This window comes from Sphaeramia orbicularis, chromosome 7 (genome assembly GCF_902148855.1).
Source record: "Sphaeramia orbicularis chromosome 7, fSphaOr1.1, whole genome shotgun sequence".
In the NCBI taxonomy this organism is placed as follows: Eukaryota; Metazoa; Chordata; class Actinopteri; order Kurtiformes; family Apogonidae; genus Sphaeramia; species Sphaeramia orbicularis.
In genome coordinates this window covers 3,505,861-3,531,478 of record NC_043963.1, presented here as the reverse complement: position 1 = coordinate 3,531,478, position 25,618 = coordinate 3,505,861, and the positions used below count along the sequence as shown (strand labels likewise).

General features: G+C 37.7%; 1 protein-coding gene across 2 annotated transcripts; it reads left to right on the top strand.

Annotated features, from left to right (window-relative positions):
* The first annotated feature begins 1,050 nt into the window (after window positions 1–1,050).
* On the top strand, window positions 1,051–25,618 carry impdh2 (IMP (inosine 5'-monophosphate) dehydrogenase 2). Of its 2 annotated transcripts, XM_030138878.1 has the most exons (15): window positions 1,051–1,492; window positions 9,417–9,465; window positions 10,297–10,398; window positions 11,437–11,511; window positions 11,894–12,100; window positions 13,075–13,162; window positions 13,266–13,465; window positions 14,431–14,521; window positions 14,685–14,780; window positions 15,776–15,847; window positions 20,044–20,187; window positions 21,301–21,445; window positions 22,419–22,562; window positions 25,180–25,263; window positions 25,410–25,618. In XM_030138878.1, the coding sequence occupies exons 1-15, from the start codon at window positions 1,395–1,397 to the stop codon at window positions 25,429–25,431; spliced, it is 1,617 nt and encodes a 538-aa protein (XP_029994738.1). In that variant the 5' UTR covers window positions 1,051–1,394; the 3' UTR covers window positions 25,432–25,618. The 2 variants fall into 2 exon arrangements, with proteins under 2 accessions (XP_029994738.1, XP_029994739.1); XM_030138879.1 differs by lacking the exon at window positions 15,776–15,847 and having other exon boundaries at window positions 1,252–1,492.

Genomic DNA, 25,618 nt, shown 5'->3' with positions numbered 1-25,618 from the left:
CCTTTGACCTTCTGGAAGTGGCAGCTTGTTTAATAGAGGACTGGTGTGGTCACAGCCCGATATAGGCCTGGTGTATGTGACCCAGTTTAACACTGGCAGAGACCACGTCCCCACGTCAAACACTCCAATAAATTAAAGTTAAATAATACGAGTTATGTTTTAGGAACTGAATTAAAACAGGTTTAACGTCCAACAACGGAAATGAGACAAAAATATTAAAAGATCATCATACAATAGTAGATCGTCTTCTGTATTTTAATATGTTTTAGGTCAGATTTATGAGATGAAGACGGTCGGGTTCTGTTTTACTAATTTACTGTTGTAGAATATTAGTTTAAAAAGGAAATAAAATTAATAACAGCTTTCATTGAAGGGCATTTAATCAATAAAACAAACGTATCAATAAAATTAATCCTGAATTTATGTATCTAAGTACTGTTTTTAAAAAATGTAAGAATAAGCCATGAAGTCTTGACAGTAAAACAAATCTCAAGAATTATTCCAGTATCTAAGGCAATAAAATGACTAAAGTGTTTATTTGGTACAATTTATGCACAAAACCCAAGATTTTACTTTATTATAAGATGGTTCTGTTTTCAAAGATTAAACTGTGAAGCTTAGCTAAAGCTGAACCAAACATGAAGCAGTCTGAATAAACATCCTAGTTTTGAGTTTATAATCTAATTTTCATTATAAAAAGTAAAAATGGGTAATAAAGTCAAATATAAAATGAGTAAAACCGTCAGTGAGGTAGTGTCTAATTTTGCCTTTTGAAAATAAAAGTTTATATATAAATATATAAAATTTAAGTTTTCCCTTTTGAAAAAATCCATCGGAAGTTAAATAAAATAGAAAATGGTTCTAGGCTTTGGATTCACTGAGTTTGCAAGAAACAAAAATATAAAAAGTAAAAGGTTAAAAAAAAGAATTAAATTGAATTAAATTTGATTAATATTCAATTACATTTTTTAAACAAATAAATAAAACAGGCAGATTTACGGCACCAGGAGCTTCCGGGAGGGGCGGGGTCGACCGGATGTGACGTCAGAGTCTGAAGCACCGCCTTGACGGCACATCACCACGCACGTGTCGGTGGTGCAGCTGGAGGAACATGAGAACCGGACCGAGGGACCGGAGAGGACAGAAAGGCCCGTTAAAGGACACTAACACGGTGTAGACTAACGGAGACCCACCGGACGGTTACCGGACAGAGGCTCGTTCCCCGGCAGCGGACCACGGTTCCTTAACGGTTCGCGCGGCCGCAGAGCACCGGCACGCGGAGAAAGTTCTGGGTGTTTGAGTCCGGCCTGCGCGCGCGTGTCTGTGTTGTAGCAGATCCAGGCGCCTTTGGGTTCGCTCGTTTTCCGACGCAGAGGACGGTTCGGTTCGCCGTCATGGCGGACTACCTGATCAGCGGACAGACCGGCTACGTCCCGGAGGACGGACTGACCGGACAGCAGCTGTTCACCGGAGGAGACGGACTCACCTACAAGTAAAGACCCACCGTCCACACACCTGTACCCGCCCCACCGCGACACCCAGGGCACTAAAACAAGTAGAACCAGTACAACAGTATGCTAACGACAGTAGTAGCAACACTGAAGTTAACCAGAGTACATTTAATGCTAAAAATACTAAAACAGGTTTATATTCATGCACTAAATGAACCTTTATATCATCAGTAATATGATTATAACAGTGTCTTCGGCCAGGAAACATTGTACATTTACATGTATCGATTATCACCAATAATAATTTTATTAAAATGTAAAAACGTAATTAAATTGTCTCTGAGAATAATATTTATTTTATCGTCATGTTGTTGAATCCTTTTCAAAACGAGACGAACAGTGTCAAATAATAAAAGATAACGATAAGAAATAAGAATTGGGGCTGAATTAGAAAACCATTATCAGTTATTATTGTTTTGACAGTTTCTTTCTCCACAGTTTCTTATATTTTTGCACTGTGTTCTGTTTTATTGTGTAGTTCACGTGCATGAGCATAAACAGACATTTAACTATTTTCTTGTTGCATTTTTTTCGGCATTTTTTGTTTAAGACTTTTGCATCATCTAATCATATTGCATTGTTTTTTCTTTTTTTTTTTTGTCCTTGTAGTTTTGGCAGCATCACTCATTTTGTTGCATCTTTCACAACAATTGATCTTGGGTTTGTTTGTTTTTTGTTTTTCTTTAAAGATGTTATTTTTCAGTTTTCAAATAGGCATGTACATCAGCATAGGAAATATGAACAAGTCCAAGGCAGAACAACACATAAACATCAAACCCCACCCACCCAAAGGGTCAGAGAGAAGGAAAAATAAATGAATAAAGAAAAGAAAAGAAAAAGAGAAGGGGGCACACAGACTGACCTTTTATCATGAAAAAAGAAACAAAATTTAATAAACATTACAATCTGATGCATAATGGTTGCATCAATAGTCTGTTTTTTGTAAACAGTTCTATGATACCCAGGGTCGCTGCAAAGATGAGGACAGAATTTTGTTTTGTTTTTTTGCGTCATTTTTCATTTTCAACCAGCTACATCTTATTGCCTTGTTTATTGTTATGATCTCATTTCTTTATCATAGTATTTTTTTTACTCATCATAAATAACAGATTTGTTTGTTGATTTGGTAAATGAGCAAATGAAATCCAAATTCACTAGATCACAGACGATATTTTTATCTTATTACTTTTTTTTTTTTTTTGCTTGTTTTAGCATTTTGGTTTGATGAAAGAACTCGCGACCAAAAATCTGCCTTTAATGATTTAATATTTATCACAATAATTGATGATATCAACCAATCGTTCCACCCTAAACAGCATTGTTAAACAGACGTCACAAATTATTCAAATTTGACTGAATCGCTACTAGTGTGAAATAAACTCACAAATCTCTAATTGTATATTTGACACTAGCTATGAAAAATAATAACCTACAGTGTTTTTTTTAATTGATCAGTTATTGTTACTGATCAGATTTTCAGTAGTTGTAGTTTTTCTGATGTTTGATGCTTTATCATATGATACTAAACTGTTGGTTTGATTCCACTTATGTTCAGTTCATACATTTTAATCTGTTCTCGCTTCTTTTCTCAAGTTATGGCTAAAAATATGTTCTGTGAGGTCACGATGGCCTTGTCCTTTGACCTCCAAAATCAGTTAAACCTGGACTCCGACATAACTTCTACAGAGAACAGCTCAGACAGTTGAATATGCAGAACGGTTGGACTGAATATATGCAAACATTTCAGTCATGTGACTGATCCTTGACCTTTAATCCTTCATGGACATTCCATCACATAAGGGAAAAGTTAAAGATTCTCTGCATGAGACAAGAAAGACAAGGCAGGTTTATTTCTATAACAAATTTCATGTACAAGACAATTCAGAGTGCTTTACATAAAACATTTAAAGCATTACAGCAGGGAGGCAATAAAAAGTATAGACATGAGAGAAAAAACAAACAGAAACAAACAGATAAATAGATAAAACAATAAACAGATGAAAACTTGAAGCTTAAAAGAAACAGCGCAGATCTGAACTGATGGATAAAAACTATTCAAATGCAGGTGAGAACAGGTGGGTCTTTAACCTGGATGTAAATAAATCCAAATCCAAAAAGATGGAAACAACTGAACACGATGAAAACTAAGGGTACTAAATAAAATCCTAAATACAGTAGTTTAACAGTAATGTGAGGAGTTCTGTAATGTTTGTTTGTGATTGTATCTGGAAAACTGTAGGAGCCGTAGTCTTTAACCCTTCGGTATCAGAGGTACTTCTAATCACCGACAGCATAATCAGTGTCCTACTAATGTCAAAATGATTTTCATATAGTTTGTTTTTATTTATTTATTTATTTATTTTTACATGTTTTTGTTTCATCAACTTGAGCCATAAACAACAATACCAAATACTCAATAACTGTTGTTTTTTAACCCTTTAAATGTCATGTTTGTAATGTAAACAAACCAAATTTTTGGTTGCAGTAAACACAATTTTTTTTTAAATTTTTAAATTTTTTTATTTTTTTTAACATTCTTCGTAAAAATTGCATTGGTATTTTTTTTTCCCCTCCTGTCATGTGTCAGTGATTAACACCAACATTAGTGCATATTATTATTATTTTTGATTCTAGGTCAAATCTTAAATGCTAAATGTGTCAGTGTGTATTTTGTACTCACTTGGTAGAAGGGTGTTAGTGTAGGAATTTAACACTGTTTATTATGGGATGGATTTAGTGGATGGATCAGAATTTAAAAAATAAGGCAAAAATGAACAACTTTTAAATTCTGATTTAAAATAAATAATGAAAAATAATGACCTTTAATGACATGAAGTGTAAAGTGTGTTTAATACGCTCACCTGGACACTGAACGGTTAAACATGAAAAAAGCTCCAGTTTGTTTCAGTGAAAACAGAACAAACTGAAACTGAAACACGACGCTGGCCTTCGTCTGTTTATGTCCATCATGTGTCACAACCTTTAACTCCAGAACCTGCTTCATTCACTCAAACACGTATGAACTTTTCAGAGGTCCACGGTGAGGTTACGGACGAGAACAGACCAAACGCACCCTGTCCCAGAGCCGGACCCATGTGGTCCAGACCCCACACATGATCCTGGTCCTCACCTGCTCCTCTGACACTAACGTTGACTTCATGTGGTTTAACGCTGCCTTCACGTGCTGTCGGGAACACAATCCTTTCCACTAAGGGATTCAAAATGAGTAAAAGTGGGTTGTGTTCAGGTGCTTTTGTTGTCGTAGGAAAATGAAAAGTATTTGGCACAGTTAATGGTGACCTGGTACTGGGGTAAAACAGTTAATTCATCTGATACAGCATTTTATTTGTCTATCCTATAAATGTGTAAAATCATCAGGTAACATTAGCAGAACGTTAATAAAACCATCGTTTATTATTGGCCATGAACCCTTCGTTGTTCTCCACCATCTTGAAAAGCTCAAAGGTTATTTTCATTCTATGGATCTAATTTTTTCCCAGTTCTCCAGTGAAAAATTCAACATAAGGGGGTGTTCATGTGCAATTTTTTGAGTTTTTAAGTGGGTGCTTCTATGAAACTGGGTTTATTTTAGTATCTGACACTTTTCCATCTTCTTGGACCCAATAATAAAAGGTAAATGTAGACATAATTCCCCCCAGGATGGACCTAATGATGACCTCAGAGAAATGTAAAAAAAATTATCCTCTTACTCTGATCCATCCCATAATTAATGAATTTATAATCAAATATTGGGTCCAAAAACAGGACCCAAATATAGACATTAAATCTCCCTTGGTGTCAGTGCATTAGATGTGTAAACGTGTGTAAATGCTCTTCTATAGACTCTAAATACAGACACTGTGTTCACTGTGTGGATCCTAGTGGTTTTTCTAATCCACACATGTGGGTTTTTCATCAGTCTGTCTCATTCCAGGTTTGGTGTGGAACCCATGGTGTCCACTGGTGTTACATGTGGAACCGGAACATTTAAACACAAATAAATTACGAATGATTTTTTACCAGCGGCCATTTTTGTCAAACACTCTGCCTGGAATAATTAGTTCAATTCCCAAAATGCACCTGTGAGAGAATAAAGAGATATTTGTAAAAATGGTAGCTCATAATTTTCATGTCCTATTGACCGTGCTACATGTGGATTTTTGTATAAAAAATAATATAAGAATGTGTTTTATCTGAAAAATAGTTTCTCTTTTATCTCAGTGAATATTCATTTTTAAAATGGACCCAAAGTTTCTCCAAACCTGCTTCATAACATTCGTCTACATCTGGTTTGAATGTTTAGCCCCTCTGTCCTGTTTTAGGACCAGTTTCAGAGAAGCACCCAACTACTATTTACCATAATTCCTGTAGTACGTGAAGGCAGCACAAGGCGTCGTTTTGCTGACGTCACACTGGTGGACTTTTAGAGCAGATGAACCTCATGTTCCGTTCTCAGATCAACTTCAACCGCATTAAGAACAAGTGGAAAAGCAGTTATAAAATGAAAAGTCCCGTTCTGCTCGTTTCATCCAGTTCAGTCCAAACCAGCGTCACCGTCAGGAGGACTCCGTTCCCATGGTTACGTAACCTCTGGGACATCCCATCCCATGAGTGTCAGACACTAAACCCTCTGTGGGTGTCCACAGTCCTCAGAGGTTAAATACAGGACCCAAGAAACCTCCACCCTTCCCTCCCAAAAATGATTCCCAGTGTTTGGATATGGTTACCATGACGACCTGGTAATCCAGCACGGCGAAGGAAATGGGTTTAGTTTTATCTGTTGAAAACCTGTAAAGTATCTTTGTACCTGACCGTCGGTGTCAAACCCACATGTATTCAGTTTATTCACAAAGAAAAACATCAAATCAGCACATCTGACAAACTGGAAATACCAACAATTACAACAACTACAATAATGATAATAGTAATAATAATAATAATTATAGATTAATTAGTGAATTGCAGTAACTGTGTTAAACAGTGACTAAAAAATGGAAACAAAATGTCATTTATTTCACACATACTTTTTTTACAGTCACATTAACCCTCCGTTGTCCCGCCCATAGAGGTCGTTCCTAAAACAGCAAAAGCGTTTAATCTGCACAGTATCGTAGTAATGTCTACATGTTTTTCATAGTTTTAACTTTTTTACATTTTTTTTATTTCATCACCTTGAGCCATAAACAGAAATACCAAATACTCAATAACTGTCATATTTTTAACCCTTTAAATGCCATGTTTGTAATGGAAACCATATTTTTAGCTGCAAAAAACACAGAAAAATTATTTTTTCAATACTCAACACAAAAATGGTATTATTTTTTTCCTCTTGTTATATGTCAGTGATTAACACCACCACTGGTTCATATTATTGTTATTTTTGGTTCTAGGTCAAATGTAAAATATGTCAGTGTTTATTTTGTACTCAGTTGGTTGAAGGGTGTTAGTGTAGGAATTTAACACTAGTCTCTTTTCCATTGACCCTCAAATAGCTCGGATATAACTTGCGTATAAAAATTTACCTCATGGAAAAACAACAATTTCGCCAAAACTCTTGTCGATTAAAAGTTTTTGCACTGGGAAGACGTGGTTTTTCAGGTGTATGTCACACAAAACTGCAATAGAAAGACCTTTTTCTGCAACTACAGTCACATGAATTAAAAAAAAAAAAAATGGCTGTTGACGGACGTTACAACAAGAGAAGAAGAAGAGTTTAAAAAGAAATGTCAGTATGTGTGGACACACCAGGAAACCACATCATTTTTTAATTTAGTCTGAGATAGAGGGGTAATATATAATAATGAATATATCTGTAAATCACCACCATGTTTATGGAATGACTTCCTGTGTCATCTTGTGATAATAAATAAACTAATCATTGCATTTGGGATTTAATGGAAAAACCAACATTATGCACTTCTGTTTTTTCAACATTTAGTAAATATTAGTAAAGTTTTGCACAGATGTCTGATGGAAAAGAGACTAGTGTTTACATTGGGCTGATTTTAGTGGATGGATGAGAATTTAAAAATCATTAAAAATCAATAATAATGAAGTATAAAGTGTGTATAATCTGCTCACTTGGACACCAGAGGGTTAAATGAATGAATAGTAGGAGTGAAGTTTAATATGTGAATTAAAAGATGACCGTTCACTTAAACTCTTACAGGAATAAACTCAAACCTTTGTATTTCAAAGATGCTTATTTCCTTTATGACGCAGACTTCATCTCTGACGCTGTTTTAATTGTTCTTCATTCCTTCAGTTCTGATAAACAGAGTCGATGTTCCACCTTCTGCTCTGATTCATCAGACGTCTAACAGATAAATGTGTCACTTGGTTTATGATGAACTTTAGCCCCTGACAGAAGACGCCTCAGGTTACAAAACCATGTAGAAAAACGAGCTGCGACACCTGAAAAGGATTGTGGGAATATGAACGGTGAAGCTGAGCTGGACAGGGTTTACATTCCTGGTCCCATATTTAGGATCAGGTTTTTCCACAGTCCTGCCGTCGACGTGGACTGAGATGAACCGGGTTATATTTAGACCCTCTGTCTTTATCTGAAACACACGCCTTTATCGACCTGAAACATCAGAGAACGGACAGAAAGGACACAAATTATGAATAGAAGTTTAGAGATGAAAGAAGATAAGACTTTATTTATGACTGTGGGGAAATGTCACAGTTAACAACAGAAACATACAAACAAACGAGTGAAAAATGAAATAGAAAGAGGAAAATAAAAAAAGAATTAGAATTAAAATTATATATTATTTACATGACAAATGATTCTTACAGACAAAAACGCCTCTGTTCCTTCATCCTGATCTGTAAATGTGGGAAATTTTCTGCCTTTATTTGTTTTCTTGGATATTTTTCAGCATTTTAGATTTTTCTTATTTTTCTGCGAATGGTTATCTTTTTGTTTTATTATTATTATTATTTTTTTTTGTTTGTTTTTGTTTTTTTTTTTTGTTTTACAAATTGCTGAGACCTGAATGTATTACAGAATAATTTGATCATATATATTTTTTGGAATGAAAAGTGCTTTAGAAATGTTATTATCATCATCATCATTATTATTATTATTATTATTATTATTATTATTATTATTATTATTATTATTATTATTATTATTATTATTATTAACAACAATAATAATAATATTACTATATTCAGACAGTCAATTGATTAGTTGTCAACATAATAATAATAATAATAATAATGGATAATGCACTAGAGTAATTTTTTAAAAGAGGAAAATGTGTTGTTTGTATCTTAAATGTGAATTTTTTTTTTTTTTTTTCCTCTAGGTGACGCTGAATTTTTGAATTTTTCTCATCTCGCATTTTTATCGTTTTGACATTTTATAAACCAAACAATTAATTAATGAAGAAAATAATCAGATGAGTCAGCAGTGAATGTAATTGAAAGTAGGTTTGAACAGCATCGAATTAAATCCATTAAACTTTTTTTTTTTTTTTTTTTTTTTTTGGGGGGTTTGAATAATCCCGATTATTTCCTCTGGAAATGTTTGTTGCTCAACACAAACTTTAAACCAACCTGTTTGATTCTTCTAACATGTTAATTGTGAATATGTTTCTCCAGTCGTCTGTTAAATAGTGTATTTTTGTCAAAAAATAATATATTACTCATAAATCATCTGTAATCTATTATTTTCCAACTTCATGAACAAAACATGAGTCATTTAATTTATTAATCCTAAATTGTTCATAACGTTGCAAAAAGATATTTCATGTTTTACCTCATCCCATCTCACCCTAGTTTTAGTTTTTTATTTGTTTTTTTAAATCTAGTTTAAATTTTCATATGCTGTTCATCTGTACATATGAACATAAATAGAAGTGTTTAATATGTGTGTTCTGTTGTTTCTGTCTGCAGTGACTTCCTGATTCTTCCAGGTTACATCGACTTCACAGCAGACCAAGTGGTGAGACGTTCACTGACACATTCTAATGTGGTTAAAAGGACAACGTTTGGGTTCATGAACCTCACATTCATCACATTTTAACAGGAAAAAAGAACGACACTGTTTTCATTCATTTTTGGACATGGAAGTCAAATTCTACACAGTTATTGTTATTAATATAATAACCTTAAACCTCAGACCAAAGGAACAGACACTTCAGAAAAATATAACAGTCTGGGTCTGTTTGTCTGTCCACTTTTATATATATTTTATATTATAAGTATTTATGACTTCAGTCCATAATAAGTTTATTTTAATGCATATCTATTTTCTATTCCATGGCCTTCCTTGGATCAAAACTATACAATTCAAGTTGACTTAATACATATTATATAACACAAATCTGATGCTAAAATCTGTAAAATGTCAAATACACGAAAAACAACAAGGTTCAGACTGAAATGAACCAAAAAAAAAGAACTAAAACAATCCTAAAACTAGAGGAAAATCCTATTTATTGTTAATTTCTTTGATCATGTGACAAATAAAAATCCTGAATCTTGAACGTTTTACTGATGTGTTTTTGTTTCACTTTGAAGAGAAATCCATCAGATTTTTCTCCCCTTTTATTAACGGTCACTTCAGAGTTAAATATCTGTTCTAAATAAAGAGAGTTCAAAGGTAATTTTACTAGTTTTAATAAAAGTAAAACCCGTCTGTTGAATATGTCACTGTCCTTAAACATCATCCTTTAACTGCAGATCTACATGTACAATAACTCTAATGATACTGTCTGTACATTAATAATAACTCTGATACCGTCTGTAAATGTTCATCTGTTGTTGTTTTCAGGACTTGACGTCGGCGCTCACCAAACAGATCACCATGAAAACGCCCTTCGTCTCGTCCCCCATGGACACTGTCTCAGAGGCCAACATGGCCATCGCCATGGCAGTAAGGCCACAAAACCAAGACCAGGACTCAGACCTAGACTCAGATCCTAGACCTGGACTCGGGGTGTTTTCACACTGTGTACCTGAATCCATATCTGAGTCTGTTTGACCCCATAGTCCACTTTCTTTTATCCATGTAAAGGTAAACGTTCTGTGCTCCGGTTCTGTACCAGAGTCCAGCTGAAGGTAGTCCTGGGTATGGACTATGTGGACTCTGGTACGGTGCAGTGTGAAAGCGATCCATACCCGATAATGGATGTGACCTGATCACCACGAGACCATAGATGAGGCTCCTGATGTCTCCTGAAAAAGCCTCAGATCCCCATGGCACAGGCTCACCTTATGGACTGAACCACCTGGTGAAATATGAGGGACAACGAAGGTCACTGCTTCAAACAGGATAACAGACAGAACAGTATGAGCACCACTGTAGACACATGAACACAACAGTCAGTCAGCTGATGATGTAAGGGGGTTTGTCAGTTCTGCGTTTGTTGGATAGTGACAGAATTCCTTCCACACCTCAACCTACTGTTTAGACCCTGGAACACCCACTCATATTCAGGCCACGGTACGTGTTTGTGAGCGCAGCATATGTGGGAAGGATAGATAGATTTACTTTATTAAGCCCCAAGGGGAAATTCAAAATATGGTCACTGCTCCACAGAAACAGTCAGAACCACATCAACAATAAATAAATACATGCAGAGTGTAAATGGATAAAAATAAGTTTGATTAAAAAGAAAGTAGAAATAAAAGACAAAATGTGTATTCTACCTGTCACATTAAACATAAAAACATACAAACCCCCCGAGGACAGAAGTGTTCTGGAGCTTCTCCACCCCCACCCAGCTAGAGTGTGAACGGATCCAAGTACTGTACAGATCCAGGTACCCAGAGTGAAAACACCCTAAAGCTGCCAAATGGACCGGAGTCCAGGACCCCCGGAGTCCAGGGTCTGGCCTGTGTTGTCGTATTAGTGTACAGTGTTTACAGTGGGAGGACCTGTGGTGGGTTAACGTATGTGTTGGTGTTTCAGCTCACAGGTGGAATCGGCTTCATCCACCACAACTGCACTCCAGAGTTTCAGGCCAACGAAGTTCGCAAAGTCAAGGTAACGGCGATAAAACCTTTTCATTTAGTTTTTACTCCTTCAGTCTGTTTCATGACTTTCACTGTTTTTATTTGACGTTGTTTCACATCGTCCTCGTGTCTTTATGTTGTAGTTTAGGATCAGTCGTATTCTCCCAGCATCCTCTGCTCCTTAGACAGTGATCATGTGACCCTTGTTCCTCTCCTTCCTCCTCCTCTTCCTCCTCCCTTTCCTTCTCCCTGTCCTCCTCCCTCCTTCCTCCTCCCTCCTCCTCTATTTCCTTCTCCCTGTCCTCCTCCCTCCTTCCTCCTCCCTCCTCCTCTATTTCCTTCTCCCTGTCCTCCTCCCTCCTTCCCCCTCCCTCCTCCTCTCCCTCCTCTGCCTCCTCCTCTTCCTCCTCCAGCGTTACGAGCAGGGCTTCATCACAGACCCGGTGGTCATGAGTCCTGCTGAGCGCGTGCGAGACGTCTTCCAGGCCAAAGCTCGTCACGGTTTCTGTGGAATCCCGATCACCGACAACGGGAAGATGGGAGGAAAACTGGTGGGAATCATCTCATCCAGAGACATCGACTTCCTGAAGGAGGAGGACCACGACCTGCCGCTGAGCGAGGCCAGTCCACGCCGTTTACACAAACCACTGTTCAGCATCCTTCTGTTTCTGTCAAAGTCTGTTTGTTCAGTTACAGATGGAACTGCTTTAGTTTAGACCTGGTTTTTGTGTCCGTAGAATCTACTGATGTTCCGATCCGGACTTTTTTGCTTCCGATCCAATTTTTTTTTTTAGCGTTTTGCTGATACCGATCCAATACTGACTTTTTAGAGTGAAATTTAATTTAAATTCATAGTCATTATTTATAGGTTATGATGCTATTATTATTTTACTGTAGAGCCCAGTTGATCTGAATGTGGAACCTGAACTAAAACAACTATGACACCTTGGACTCTGAAGAACTTTAGTATCATTTTTGCACTTTCCAAATTCATACTGTGGGACAGATGAGAACCTTTGGCGGACCGGTTTTAGCCCTCGGGCGTACGTTTGCCACTGCTGTAGCCGGTCTATGGACAGGTCCGTCCAGGTATTATATGGGGATGCGTTCTGCGCTGTACGTTAGTGATGTGTGGATCAGTGGGTTACTCGTGGGTCGGGTCAAAAGAATGCCAGTTTATTTGCGGGGTGGGTTGGGTCAAATATTTCCACAAAAGCCCCGCGGGTTGAAAAAAACCCGACTCACGCATCACAACTGGACTATAAGGTGAAAGTGAAACCTATAGACGTTTTACTAATTTTTCTAAGCCTCCCGCTGATGTGTTGATAATTTTCCTTTTCCATACCTTTGGAAACTTCTACTTTGAGGGAGCTGGACATGTGTTTACACCCCCACCCCGCCCCAGAACCAGGTCCGGATCGGCTCGATCTCGTGACTAAATCTGATCTTCTAAAAAATGCCAGATCGCCAGCCGATACCGATCTGTAGATCACATCAGGACATCCCTTGTAGAACCTGGTTCAAACTAAACCCTGTCAGTGGACTCCTGGGAGTTTGAGTCAAAGGTTTTGACTCGGTGCTTTTCCTGGTTCAGGTGATGACGAAGAGGGAGGAGCTGGTGGTGGCGCCTGCAGGAGTCACCCTGAAGGAGGCCAACGAGATCCTCCAGAGGAGTAAGAAAGGTGAGTGTTCACGCCGCTTTGTCCTGACGCTGGGCCGCGACGTCCGCTGACCATCCACTGACCAGCCACTGACCGTCCGCTGACCATGCTCCTCCCCCTGAAGGTAAACTGCCCATCGTTAATGAGGCGGGCTCTCTGGTGTCCATCATCGCCCGGACTGACCTGAAGAAGAACCGAGACTTCCCTCTGGCCTCCAAAGACTCACGCAAACAGCTGCTGTGTGGCGCCGCCATCGGGACGCACAACGACGACAAGTACCGCCTGGACCTGCTGGTGCAGAGCGGCGTGGATGTGGTTGTACTGGTGAGGGGGGAGGGACAGGGGTAGGGCTTCTTGACAGACATCCATGTAAAGGTGTCCAGAAAAAAGGATAAAATATAGATGAAATTACTTTTATTTTATGTCATTAAGGCTGAAACTGATGACGATTTCAACAGTCGACTGGTCAGATTATGAACTCCAAAAAAAATCTTATGTAATTCAATTCTTATTTATATTTATTGCAGCAATAAAATACATTTTCTTTCCTGAATGAATAGCAGTTTGTTCAACAGATATTCAGTTCAATATTCAACAGATATTGCAGTAGCAGTGCTTGTACTTTACCCCTTAAACAAAAGTGCATTTTGTGCAGAACAAATACATTTAATAACATCTGTTAAACAACTAAATATTCAGGAGTTTCAATCAGCAATAACATAAACATTTTTCCTTAAACAAAAGTGCATGACATCTCTAACGACCTGTTGAATAAATTAGTCTGGTTTTATTTGTCAACCGGTCGTCTCAGCTGTTTATTTCAGCTGTATTTGAGCTTTATTTTTTATCAGTTTTTATCTTTAGATGTGTCTCATTTTTCTGTGTTTTTATGCTGTTTAGAGAATTCATACAACGACAGTAAAGTTTATTTTGTTCTAGACTTCACTGTATCACAAAATAAAGAAGAAATTATGTAATTTGACACGATCTTAAATGAAATCATATTTAAATAAAATAAATCATTCAAAGAAAAGATGAAACCAGATCAGTTGCAGATATTAGTCTCCTGTTTTCTGTTTTGTCTTCATGTCATCACTGAACAAATAAATGTAATTATTGTTGTTATTATTATTATTATTATTAATAATAATAATAATAATAATGATAATAGTAATGATAATAATAATGATAATAATGATGATGATGATGATGAAGTGTTATTTCAGTAAACTACAGTAACGTTGTCATTTGACCATGTTAACGTCCTGTGTTGTTTTTTTTTTCCCCAGGATTCCTCTCAGGGAAACTCCATTTTCCAGATCAACATGATTAAATACATTAAGGACAAATATCCAAACCTGCAGGTCATTGGAGGCAACGGTAAAAAAAACTGCCACTCCGACTTTTATTCATATAAAGACAATTGTTATATAATTAAGTTGGATATTATTCATGTCAAAATGGCTTGTTTTTTAAATAATAAAGGGATAATTGATAATAATAATTAATAAACGGTGTCTCTGTCGCCCCCTGTCTGGTATAGTGGTGACTGCAGCTCAGGCCAAGAACCTGATCGATGCCGGCGTGGACGGGCTGAGGGTCGGGATGGGCAGCGGCTCCATCTGCATCACACAGGAAGGTGAGTCACCAACACCGGCATCAGAACCCACGCAGCGGAACCGGGTCAGTGGGTTCACAGACACACGAGGACCAGGACTAAGGTGGTCCTGACACGGTTTAGTCACTCATATTTATTCACAGTGTTGAACTGCTGTCGTTGGTCTGGATAAACCTGGGGTTGGACAAACACTGAGTCAGGTTAGAGTTTGTGGTATGTTTGACTGATCCTGGATCAGCGCCAGGAATACAATATTTAACTTTGTTTTTGTTTTTTTAATGTGATCACCACTTGGTCCCCGACTTTTTCTGTGTCTGAAAATTTTTACGTCATATGGACAAAAGTATGTGGACAGGTTGAATCCAGATGTTTCTTTTCTAACAGGGGTCTGGGGTACAAAACATTAATGACTAATGTAAATAATATAGTTTCATTTTATTGGATAAATATCAGTGCATTGGTTAGTTTGGGTTAAATTATTATCTTTGCTTCTAAAATGACTCATAGATGGGGGTTTTTAATATCTCTAAACATTGATTTGGATTTTCTTTTATCCATGACAATGACTATTATATGACAATAAGTACAAAACAGTTTTTTAAAACTTGAAATCAAAATCATGATAAATGCCAAAAATCGTTGTCATTTCTTCCTTCTTGCTCAACAGTTCTCATTGATCCTGGTTCTGATCTATTCACTGTGAATGTTTGTCCAGTCAATGCATTGAATTAACTAATACTAGTTTTAATTTTCTCTAAAAGTTGTTTTTCATTCCCTGGTTCATGATTATTTGTTGCAGCAGTTCGTCTTGTTTCGTTCGTGTCTGATCGTTTATCGTCTTTTTTCATGTCGCTGTCAGAGGATTAGAACTGTTAGATCATTGTTCTTTGGTCTTTCCTTAATCTGATCAGTTTGTGTTTGTTGTCGTTTCTTCCTGCCTCACTGTTTTCTTCATCTGTGTCGTCTGTCCGTCATCTGTCCGTCCGTCCGTCATGTGTGATGTCATTTGAGTCCAGCTCCTGTCTTTGTTCCTCCGGCTATAAAGCTCCACAGCCCCAAAACCCCAACCACAGTTACAGGATACTCCAGTAAGTCCTGCCCACTCTGGCCTGTGCTGGGCTCCCATTGGCTCTACTACCACAGAGTGCCCGCCCCCCTTCACAGCCTGCTGCACTGATTGGTTAACAGCTTTGCATCAGTAGACGTAGTGTTTGGAGGTTGTTGGGGTTTTGGGGTTTTGCTCGTTCCGGTGTCTGCACTAATCTGTCAATCATCCCCACCTCGGCTCCACCCACTTTACTGACCAGGGGGTCTGTGATGCTGATGTCATCAGAATGAGACGGATGTCTGCTGAACATCAGTCAGATGTGGCTGCTTTACATTTTCATGACCAATCCTTGACTGAATCAATGTTATTTATGAAATTTTACACCTAAGAACGTTAGAATAAAGATCTGAAGCCCCGCCCCTTCCCTGTGCACCATGGGAAATGAATACCATTAAGCGTATGTTGATCCTGTTTGAATTCTGTCACTGTTGAGATGTCATTTCACTGTTGGCTTTTATCTGAAACATGATTATTACATTTATGATCGAAGATAATGTGAAAGTTACAGCTGTTTCACATTTAAAGGCTCATATTTGTCTAAACCCACTGTTCTTAGTCTGTGCTTCATTTCTTTGTGTATTTGGACCCTAATACTTCAGACAGTTTGAATTTGAACCCTCCAGCTGCTGCAGAACTATCTTTAGATTCATTTGGGCAAAAATCTAGTGGATTTCTACAACCTGTTTGAATTCTTTCTTAATTTGTTATGTTTTATAACTAGTTCCGTCTCGACATTTGCACATATCAGGTCCCTATATGGACCCTTTGGTGGGTCGGCTTGACACCTGTGCTCTACAGCATGGATGTTAAACTGGTTTTAGTTCACGTTCTACATTCAGCACAGTGATCTCGAGTAAAATAACATAATAAGCTAAATAATGACCACTCCAAGTATTTCTTTGGTTTAGTGAGAAAAAAAAACATGAAATTATGAAAATATTTATATTGACTTTTTTTAATTAAGTGATACAGTACATAACAAAATGTGAAAGACATGACAACAAATGAGACAAAAACAGATACTAATGACATATTCATCATTATACATTGGTGTGAGTGAGAGAAAAAAATGGAAGACAAAGGAGTTGTTACAACAATAAATGATAATTAAAAAAAAGGGGGGAAAAAAAGAAAATCATTATCATTAACAACAGTGGTAATAGTAGTGATGATATTAGCATAATAAATCATAATGAACAAAAATACATAACTAAATAACCAATAATGCTAATAATAACAGCTGGGTAAAGGGTATTGATAGAAATTGACAATAATGTTCTGGTTGTACAGAAGGTGCCTCTTAGAGATAAAATGGTTTGTAAATGTGAAATATTTACATTTACAAACTATCTTTTCACAGAAAATATGTGAATAACCTGGAAAAACTGAAATTACAGAAGAAAAATATGTGCAATTTTAACAATATTATGCCTCAGTTTCTCATTTCTACATGTACATTTACACACAATGTTACACAAACATTCGGTAACAGGCAGAACAATGTTAAAATGTGAAGTTTGGAACTAAAATAAGAACAAATTCTATAATATTACGTCTCAGCTTATTATTAACACAACTTCCAGATCACAGTGGATCAAATACACATTTATTAACTGACAGAATATTGGAACAGTTACAATCTGTGTCATATTTGTTCATTTTATTCACATTTTATTGTTAAAGGATTGTTTGTTAATGTAAATATTTTCAGAGTTTTTTCACATTAAACCAAAAAGAAAATGTGTAGTTTTCATTATATATGGGTTTGTTATTTGACTTTAGATCATGTTGGTCTGAATGTGGAACCTGAACCTGTTTTTTTTTTTTTTCCTTTATTTTTCTTTAGCAAATGAACAAAGAAATAACATCAGCCCAGTCCTGTCCAAATCCACCCATACAGAAAATACATACCTAAAAGTAATTGGCATAAAACGAAGGATTTTATGGATAAATAGAAATAGTAAATAAAATAAACAAAATAAAATAAAATGACAATACAATTCTAAAATCAGACCATAGTAGTGTAGGAAATCAACTCCTCCATCCTTGTCTGTTTGTATTTTCAGTGTGTTTTTAGCTGAAGGACCGGATCGGACCCTCTGGTGGTCCGGTTTTGGTCCACAGGCCTTATGTTTCCCACCCCTGCCCTGCAGGTTTCAGCCTGTTTTTGGTGTCGTTTCCGGTCGAATAAATGCAGTTTTGTTAGAGGAGTGGTGCTGATCAGAGCTCATGTGACTGGTGTGTTTGACTTCCTCATTCTCAGGGGGAGTTTCCACTGATCCTCAGACTCTGACTTCAGTTTGTTTTCGTGGATTCAGCGTTCACTTCCTCTTCTTTTTACGTCGTTTGTTCTGGGTTCAGCTTTAATGTTTTTAGTCTTTTTCCATCTGCCTTCACAGCCGTTAATGCAGATTAGGATTATTTGACAGGGTTTATTTTAAAAGGCAGAGACTTCATTTATCTAATAATAATGACTGAAATAAAAGTAATTAGAACATTTAATTAGACAATAACTAGTCTTAATTTATAGATGCACTAATACCAGTATGTTTTTAGTTTGTTTATCCAGTGTTATCGTCCATTGTCTGTGACTGAGCATCAGTTCATTCATACAAACTCTTATAATCAGTGAAATGACATCTCATATAATAATAACAATATGATTTAATTATATGATATTAAATCTCCTAATAATCAGCTAATATATGTTGATGCATCTTGGCTCACACTGACACAATAATGGAACTTCAGTTTTGGTTTAATAACCTTTGAATCTATATGATCAGCGAATTAAATATAAGAAAATATATGATTTACACTAAAAAATACAAAGGATATATTAAATTTTCTATTTTTGTGGTGATGCAAAGTAAATTTTTTTCGACATTTAACCTTTAAAGTCTTTAAAGGTTAATTATGAAACATCTTAAATGGCTCATATTTGTCGAAACCCACTTTTCTTTGTAGTTCATTTCTTTGTGTATTTGGACTCTAATAGTTCATAGAGTTTGAATTTGAACCCTCCAGCTGCTGCAAAACTATCTGTAGATTCATTTGGGCAAAAATCCAGTGGATTTCTACAATCTGTTTGAATTCCTTCTTAATTTGTTACGTTTTATCACTAGTTCCGTCTCCACATTTGCTCATATCTGGTCCAGACTTCAGACCAACATTTCTCCAGTATTTCTCCATAATTGTTTGTCATCAGTGGTTGTAGTCCAGACTGAAAATATGTCCAGACTTGGAGCCCATTACCTCAAATGTTCAGTTGTTGGTTGAATGGGACAGAGCAGCACAGCTGACAACCTGGAGGGGGCGGGGCCTGAAGTGGCTCATGTGCATTTAAAGGGCCAGCGCTCCAAACCACCTTTCTGGTGTCATTCCTCAGAAATAGGGTTGAAGATGGACCTGTGGAGTTGAATGAATGAAGAATTCAGAGCCAAGCAGAGCATTTACAGTTTATGGAGACCACAGGGAAATGTGGGAAAAGGAAGAAGAACGTTTAAAAAAGACTAATATCACTGCTTTAAACTTCCTGGAGTTTTATTCCAGTTTATTCAAATTATCAATGAAGAAAATGAAACATGTATTAATTTGTCTTTTTTTCTTCTGCTGATTGTTGAATTATAGAAAATGGATCAAATAAGACGAATCAAGTTGGTTTTAATGGATTTAAATCAGTGTCAGTTTGATCAAAACTGAACACATGCTCACATCTGTCCATCCCCCTCCTCTTCCTCCTCCTCCTCCTCTTCCTCCTCCTCCTCTTCCTCCTCCTCCTCCTTCTCCTCCTCCTCTTCCTTCTCCTCCTCTTCCTTCTCCTCCTCCTCTTCCTTCTCCTCCTCTTCCTTCTCCTCCTCTTCCTTCTCCTCCTCTTCCTCCTCCTCCTCTTCCTTCTCCTCCTCTTCCTTCTCCTCCTCTTCCTCCTCCTCCTCTTCCTTCTCCTCTTCCTCCTCCTCCTTCTCCTCCTCCTCTTCCTCCTCTTCTTCCTCCTCCTCTTCCTTCTCCTCCTCTTCCTTCTCCTCCTCCTCTTCCTCCTCCTCCTCTTCCTCTCTTCCTCCTCCTCCTCCTCCTCCTCTTCCTCCTCCTTCTCCTCCTCTTCCTCCTCCTCCTCCTCCTCCTCTTCCTTCTCCTCCTCTTCCTTCTCCTCCTTTTCCTCCTCCTCCTCTTCCTCAGTGTTGGCATGCGGTCGGCCTCAGGCCACGGCGGTCTACAAAGTGTCTGAATACGCCCGGAGGTTCGGCGTCCCGGTTATCGCTGACGGCGGCATCCAGACCGTGGGTCACATCGCCAAAGCCCTGGCCCTGGGAGCCTCCACAGGTACAGACCAGGACCAGGACCAGGACTGTTCTGGTTCTGTTTAGACCCTTTCATCCCAGCGTTCCTCTGTTCTCTTGTACATTCATGGGTTTGGTTGGTTTAGCTCATATCAGCCCACACAGTGGACGCTGGTGCATCATCACATCCACTGACACCTAGTGGACACACAGGGAAGTGCATTATTTATACTCAAATCCAAGATGGCCGACAGGAAGTCAGACATGCCGACCATCCCTAGACTATGTTGTAAAAGTAAACCCTTCTATATCAGGAAACAAATATGGAAACACCAAGTAACATCTAAGGATTAATATTGGAAAAATCACAGAGATTTATTTAATATTAGAAGAAATTTACAGTTAACCCCATGTGACTAAATGTGACTCCATACAGCAGTGTGTGCGTTTCCACTGTCATTCATCCCATTACTGTAACTTTACTGTTCTGGATAAACCTGATCTGAACCAACAGGTTTGAGTGGAAATCAATGGATAATTGATATTAAAGTGGAATTAACAGGATTTTAAACAAACTACTTTTTTCTTGTACTGTAATTTCCGGTCTATAAGCCGCTACTTTTTTCACATACTATGAACCCATGGATCAAACAACAATTTGGCTAATTTATGTTTCACTGGGCTAACGATCGATCCGGCTGTCGAAGAAGGAAATAGAGCTGCTGCACATAAGCTTGGAATCAGTGAATTGATGTTGACACGTTGGAGACGGGGTGGGTGTGGCTTATAGCCAGGTGCAGCCAATAGTCCGGAAAGTACAGTAAAGTATCTCCGTTAAGAAAAAACTAGTATTAGAATCTGTTAAAATGTGAGAAAACATCAGATTATCAGCGTTAAACATGTTTTTATTTCTTAGTTTTGCTCATTTTCTGACATTAGTTTGTTAAATCCATATTTCTTTGCTTCTACAGTTAAACTCATGGTGTTCAGCTGAGTGGACATTTATGGAACCGCATGGAAAATAGGGTCATAAAAACATTTAATTGCATTGTTTTTTGATTTTCATGTCTAAAGAAAATTAAAAACACTTTGTGAAAAACGTCGAGCAAGGTTCTGTAAGGGTTCATGCTAACGTACGCCGTTGTCGTTTCCTCAGTGATGATGGGTTCGCTCCTCGCCGCCACCACCGAGGCTCCCGGTGAATACTTCTTCTCTGACGGCATCAGGCTGAAGAAGTACCGCGGGATGGGTTCACTGGACGCCATGGACAAGAACCTGGGCTCACAGACCCGATACTTCAGGTACACCCCGGAAAACACAGCGTCTAAGTGTGTTTACTTTAATAGACGTTCTCATTTTGTTTTTAGGGTTTATCATTTTATTCATATTCTGAATTAAAACACGTCCAAATGATTCAGGATGTTTTAACTTTATTTTACCTTTACATCATGAAGTTGAACAAATACTTAATCATTGTAACAGTGACTTTAAAACCTTATATTTTGTTCCTTTTATATCTGTTGAATAAGAATTTTTGATTATGCTGAAATTTTTTTATAACAGGAAAACTACATAAGCAGTAAATGACAGAATCAGACCAACTCTAATCCTGTTTTCCAGTTTTCAGTCTTTTACTGGGTTCATCAACTGAAACTAAACTATGATTGAATGTTAACATGTACTCAGGTCTATTCAGTAACACTTGGTTTTGTTTAATGTCAGTTTTTCAGCTCATTTATAGAAGCTTTTGAATTCATTAAACCAAGCTGTTGTTTTTTGAAAATAATGGAAACTGCCTCAGTTGCAAAATCTCGGTTATTCCTTTGGAGACTTTTCTTCCTCAACAAAAAGTCCACATCCAACCTGTTTTCTTTTTATATATTCACTGTGAAAGTGTTACTCCATTTATGAGTCGTATAGTTTTGTCTTCAGTTCATGTAACTGCAAAATGGTCCAAATTTTAATGTGTTCATAACTTTAAAAAAGGTCAAATTTTCTGGTCATTTCATCAAAGTCTGTTTTCCAGGAATCTTACATCCAACACAGATTAAAAGGTTCATCGAATGTCATATAATTCTGCAAAAACACTTGAAGTTTTGGTTAAATCAGGTTCATTTTACAATATTAATGGAAAATATGTAGTTTTATTTAGTTTTTGGAATAGTTGTAACTCTTCCAACATCCACTAGAGGGAGTAGTTCCACCTGTTGACCACCAGGGGGCAGTGCAGTGGATCCACTCTAAACTCTTCTTTGTTTGTTTTTTCCTCCTCAGTGAAAGTGATAAAATTAAAGTAGCTCAGGGCGTCTCCGGAGCCGTCCAGGACAAAGGCTCCATCCACAAGTTCATTCCGTATCTTCTGGCCGGGATTCAACACTCGTGTCAGGACATCGGAACCAAGAGCCTCACGCAGCTCAGGTACGAAAACGCAGATGAAAACACCCACAGGTCAGGTATTAGACACCTACGAACCAGGTATTAGACACCTACAGGTCAGGTATTAGACACCTACAGGTCAGGTATTAAAACACCTACGAACCAGGTATTAGACACCTACAGGTCAGGTATTAGACACCTACGAACCAGGTATTAAAACACCCACAGGTCAGGTATTAAAACACCTACGAACCAGGTATTAGACACCTACGGTCCAGGTATTAGACACCTACAGGTCAGGTATTAAAACACCTACGAACCAGGTATTAAAACACCTACGAACCAGGTATTAAAACACCTACGAACCAGGTATTAGACACCTACGAACCAGGTATTAGACACCTACAGGTCAGGTATTGAAACACCTACGGCCCAGGTATTAGACACCTCCGTCCCTGGTATTAAACACGTACAGCTCATGCACCAACTGTCGAAGCGTCTGCAAAAACAGGAACCTCTGATAGAAATGAAATGTTCAGGGGATTTCTGCTTTTACTGTGAAAGAAACACTTGGTCATCTGTCTGCAAGACAGTGGTTTGATGTTTCTGCTACAGTTTGGTTCCAATGATAAAAAAAACAAACAAACACTAAAGCCACAGCTTTACAAATGGTTCAAGTTTAAACCGTAAGTTTATGAAAGTTTACTAAAGAAATGATCTGTAAATGATAAATACTGATAATGTTTAAGAACAGATACTGAAGAATTAATGTTCAAGCAGAAATGACAGGTTTACGTTGAATCATTTCTATATTTGTATATGAATGTTTTTAAGGACATAAAACCAGGCCTTTAGGAGGTGTGTGCAGATGTTTGTTCAGTAAAACCACTCAAATTCAGGACATTACATGCAAATGGAGAGAAAAAAAAAACAGTCCAGAAAATAGTCATTTATTATCATTAATATGAACATTTTTAACCAAAATGTCCAGGGTTAATAGGAGAGCACATGGAAAAAACAATAACCTTGGAGGTAAAACATGAACTATAGCAGAAAACATACATATGAGAGCAAAAGAACAGTGAAGAACCACATCTACTACGTGTCCAAAAGTCTGTGGACACGTTGAATCCAGGTGTTTCTATTCCAACAGGGTCTGGGATCCAAAACAATAAGGACTAATGTCAGAATAGAGTTTTATATTATGGGATAGATATCATTACATTGGTTATTCCTGAGGCATTTTGGAAGCAGAGAACCATTTAAACCACAGATGATTTGGACTTAATTTCTACTTTTTTTTTTAATTCATTATTCTCATTTCAAGTGTTCTTCCTCTAAATGTATAAAATATTTTTCCTGCTCTGACTGTAAATAATCATTTCCATCTACTTTCATCACATCTGACTGAGGAGGAAAACTCTGCCAATAAACTTTAATTAAATATAGATGTTTCTGCATCTGATCCTCCTGAACAGGACAGCTGACAGCTGGAGACATGATGTGTCCACATATTTATGTCCATAGAGTTTAGAAACATCTATATTTCACTCTAGTTTAATGGTAGATTTTTCTTCCTCAGTCAGATGTGATGAAAGTAGATGGAAATGATTATTTACAGTCAGAGCAGGAAAAATATTAGAGACGTTTAGAGGAAGAACATTTAAAATCAGTCATGGAGGAAAAAAAAAATTAAATCAATATTGATATAAATTCAGTCCAAACCGTCTGTGAGGCCTTTTAGAAACAAAGAGAATAATTGAACCCAAACTAACCAATGCACTGATATCTATCCCATCATATAAAACTCTATTCTGACATGAGTCATTACTGTTTCGGATCCCAGACCCTGTTAGAAAAGAAACAGCTGGATTCAGCAGGTCCATGTAGAGGATGAAACCTGTCATTTCCAGAACGTGTATGAGAACGTTACTATTACACCAGTGGACCAAGTGGACCAGACCAGGATCCACATCCAGACCCATATGACCAAGTGGACCAGACCAGGATCCACATCCAGACCCATATGACCAAGTGGACCAGACCAGGATCCACATCCAGACCCATATGACCAAGTGGACCAGACCAGGATCCACATCCAGACCCATATGACCAAGTGGACCAGACCAGGATCCACATCCAGACCCATATGACCAAGTGGACCAGAGCCAGTAAAATAATAATAATAATAATAATAATAATAATAGTGATGATAATAATAATAATAATGATGATAATAATAGTAATAATAGTAATAATTGTAGTACTAATAATAATAGTAAAAGTAATAATTGTAATAATAATAGTAATAATTGTAATACTAATAATAATAACTCCAGACTTTTCTTTCTGTTTAAGTGAAATAATTAAAATGACATAATGAAAATATTTCCCTGGACAAACTCTACTTTAAAAATGTGTCGAACTGTAAACGTCCTCAACGTTCTGCCTCAGTTGAACTTTTATTCGTGTGCGTTCTAGGTTTCACAGCTGATCGTTCAGGTTCTCCTCTTCTGTTTGGGCTCAGACTGAGCTGAAGGTGGAACCAGAACTGGACTCATGTCACACTTTTTCATTCGATCTGTCGTTTCTAACAGTTAAACTCATCCCTCGTCTTCACGCCTCACCTGATCCTTCACTGTTTGTTTTTCTTCTGCAGAGCCATGATGTACTCTGGAGACCTGAAATTCGAGAAGAGGACGGCGTCGGCGCAGATGGAGGGCGGAGTCCACGGCCTCCACAGGTACGCGCTGGCCTCATCTACGACCTGACGCTGGCGTCTGCGTGTTTACGCTCAGTTTCACGTCCGACCACGACTGCAGAACTTCCTCCCACAGGAAACCTCAGCGTGGACGTCCTGATCATGTGACCTGTGTTCTCTGTCCACAGTTACGAGAAGCGTCTGTTCTGAGGAGACGACGACGCCGAGCTGCAGGACAAACAGAAGAACACGATGGAAACGACAGAGGCGCTTCCTGGTGTTCCCTTCAGATCTGGTCTTCCTCCATCATCTATGCATCGTCCAGAACAAGCATTTATGAGTGTGATTGAAATCGTACTGTTCGTCCAATAAGAATAAAGCCCATGTTTTTCCACTA

Excerpts from the sequence above, each read along its gene's own strand:
- impdh2 (XM_030138878.1), top strand. The coding sequence starts at position 1,395 with ATGGCGGACTACCTGATCAGCGGACAGACCGGCTACGTCCCGGAGGAC. Across the intron at positions 13,163-13,265 it reads CCTCCAGAGGAGTAAGAAAG|GTAAACTGCCCATCGTTAAT; the intron begins GTGAGTGTTCAC and ends CTCCCCCTGAAG. Across the intron at positions 15,848-20,043 it reads CACAGTTACAGGATACTCCA|TGTTGGCATGCGGTCGGCCT; the intron begins GTAAGTCCTGCC and ends CCTCTTCCTCAG.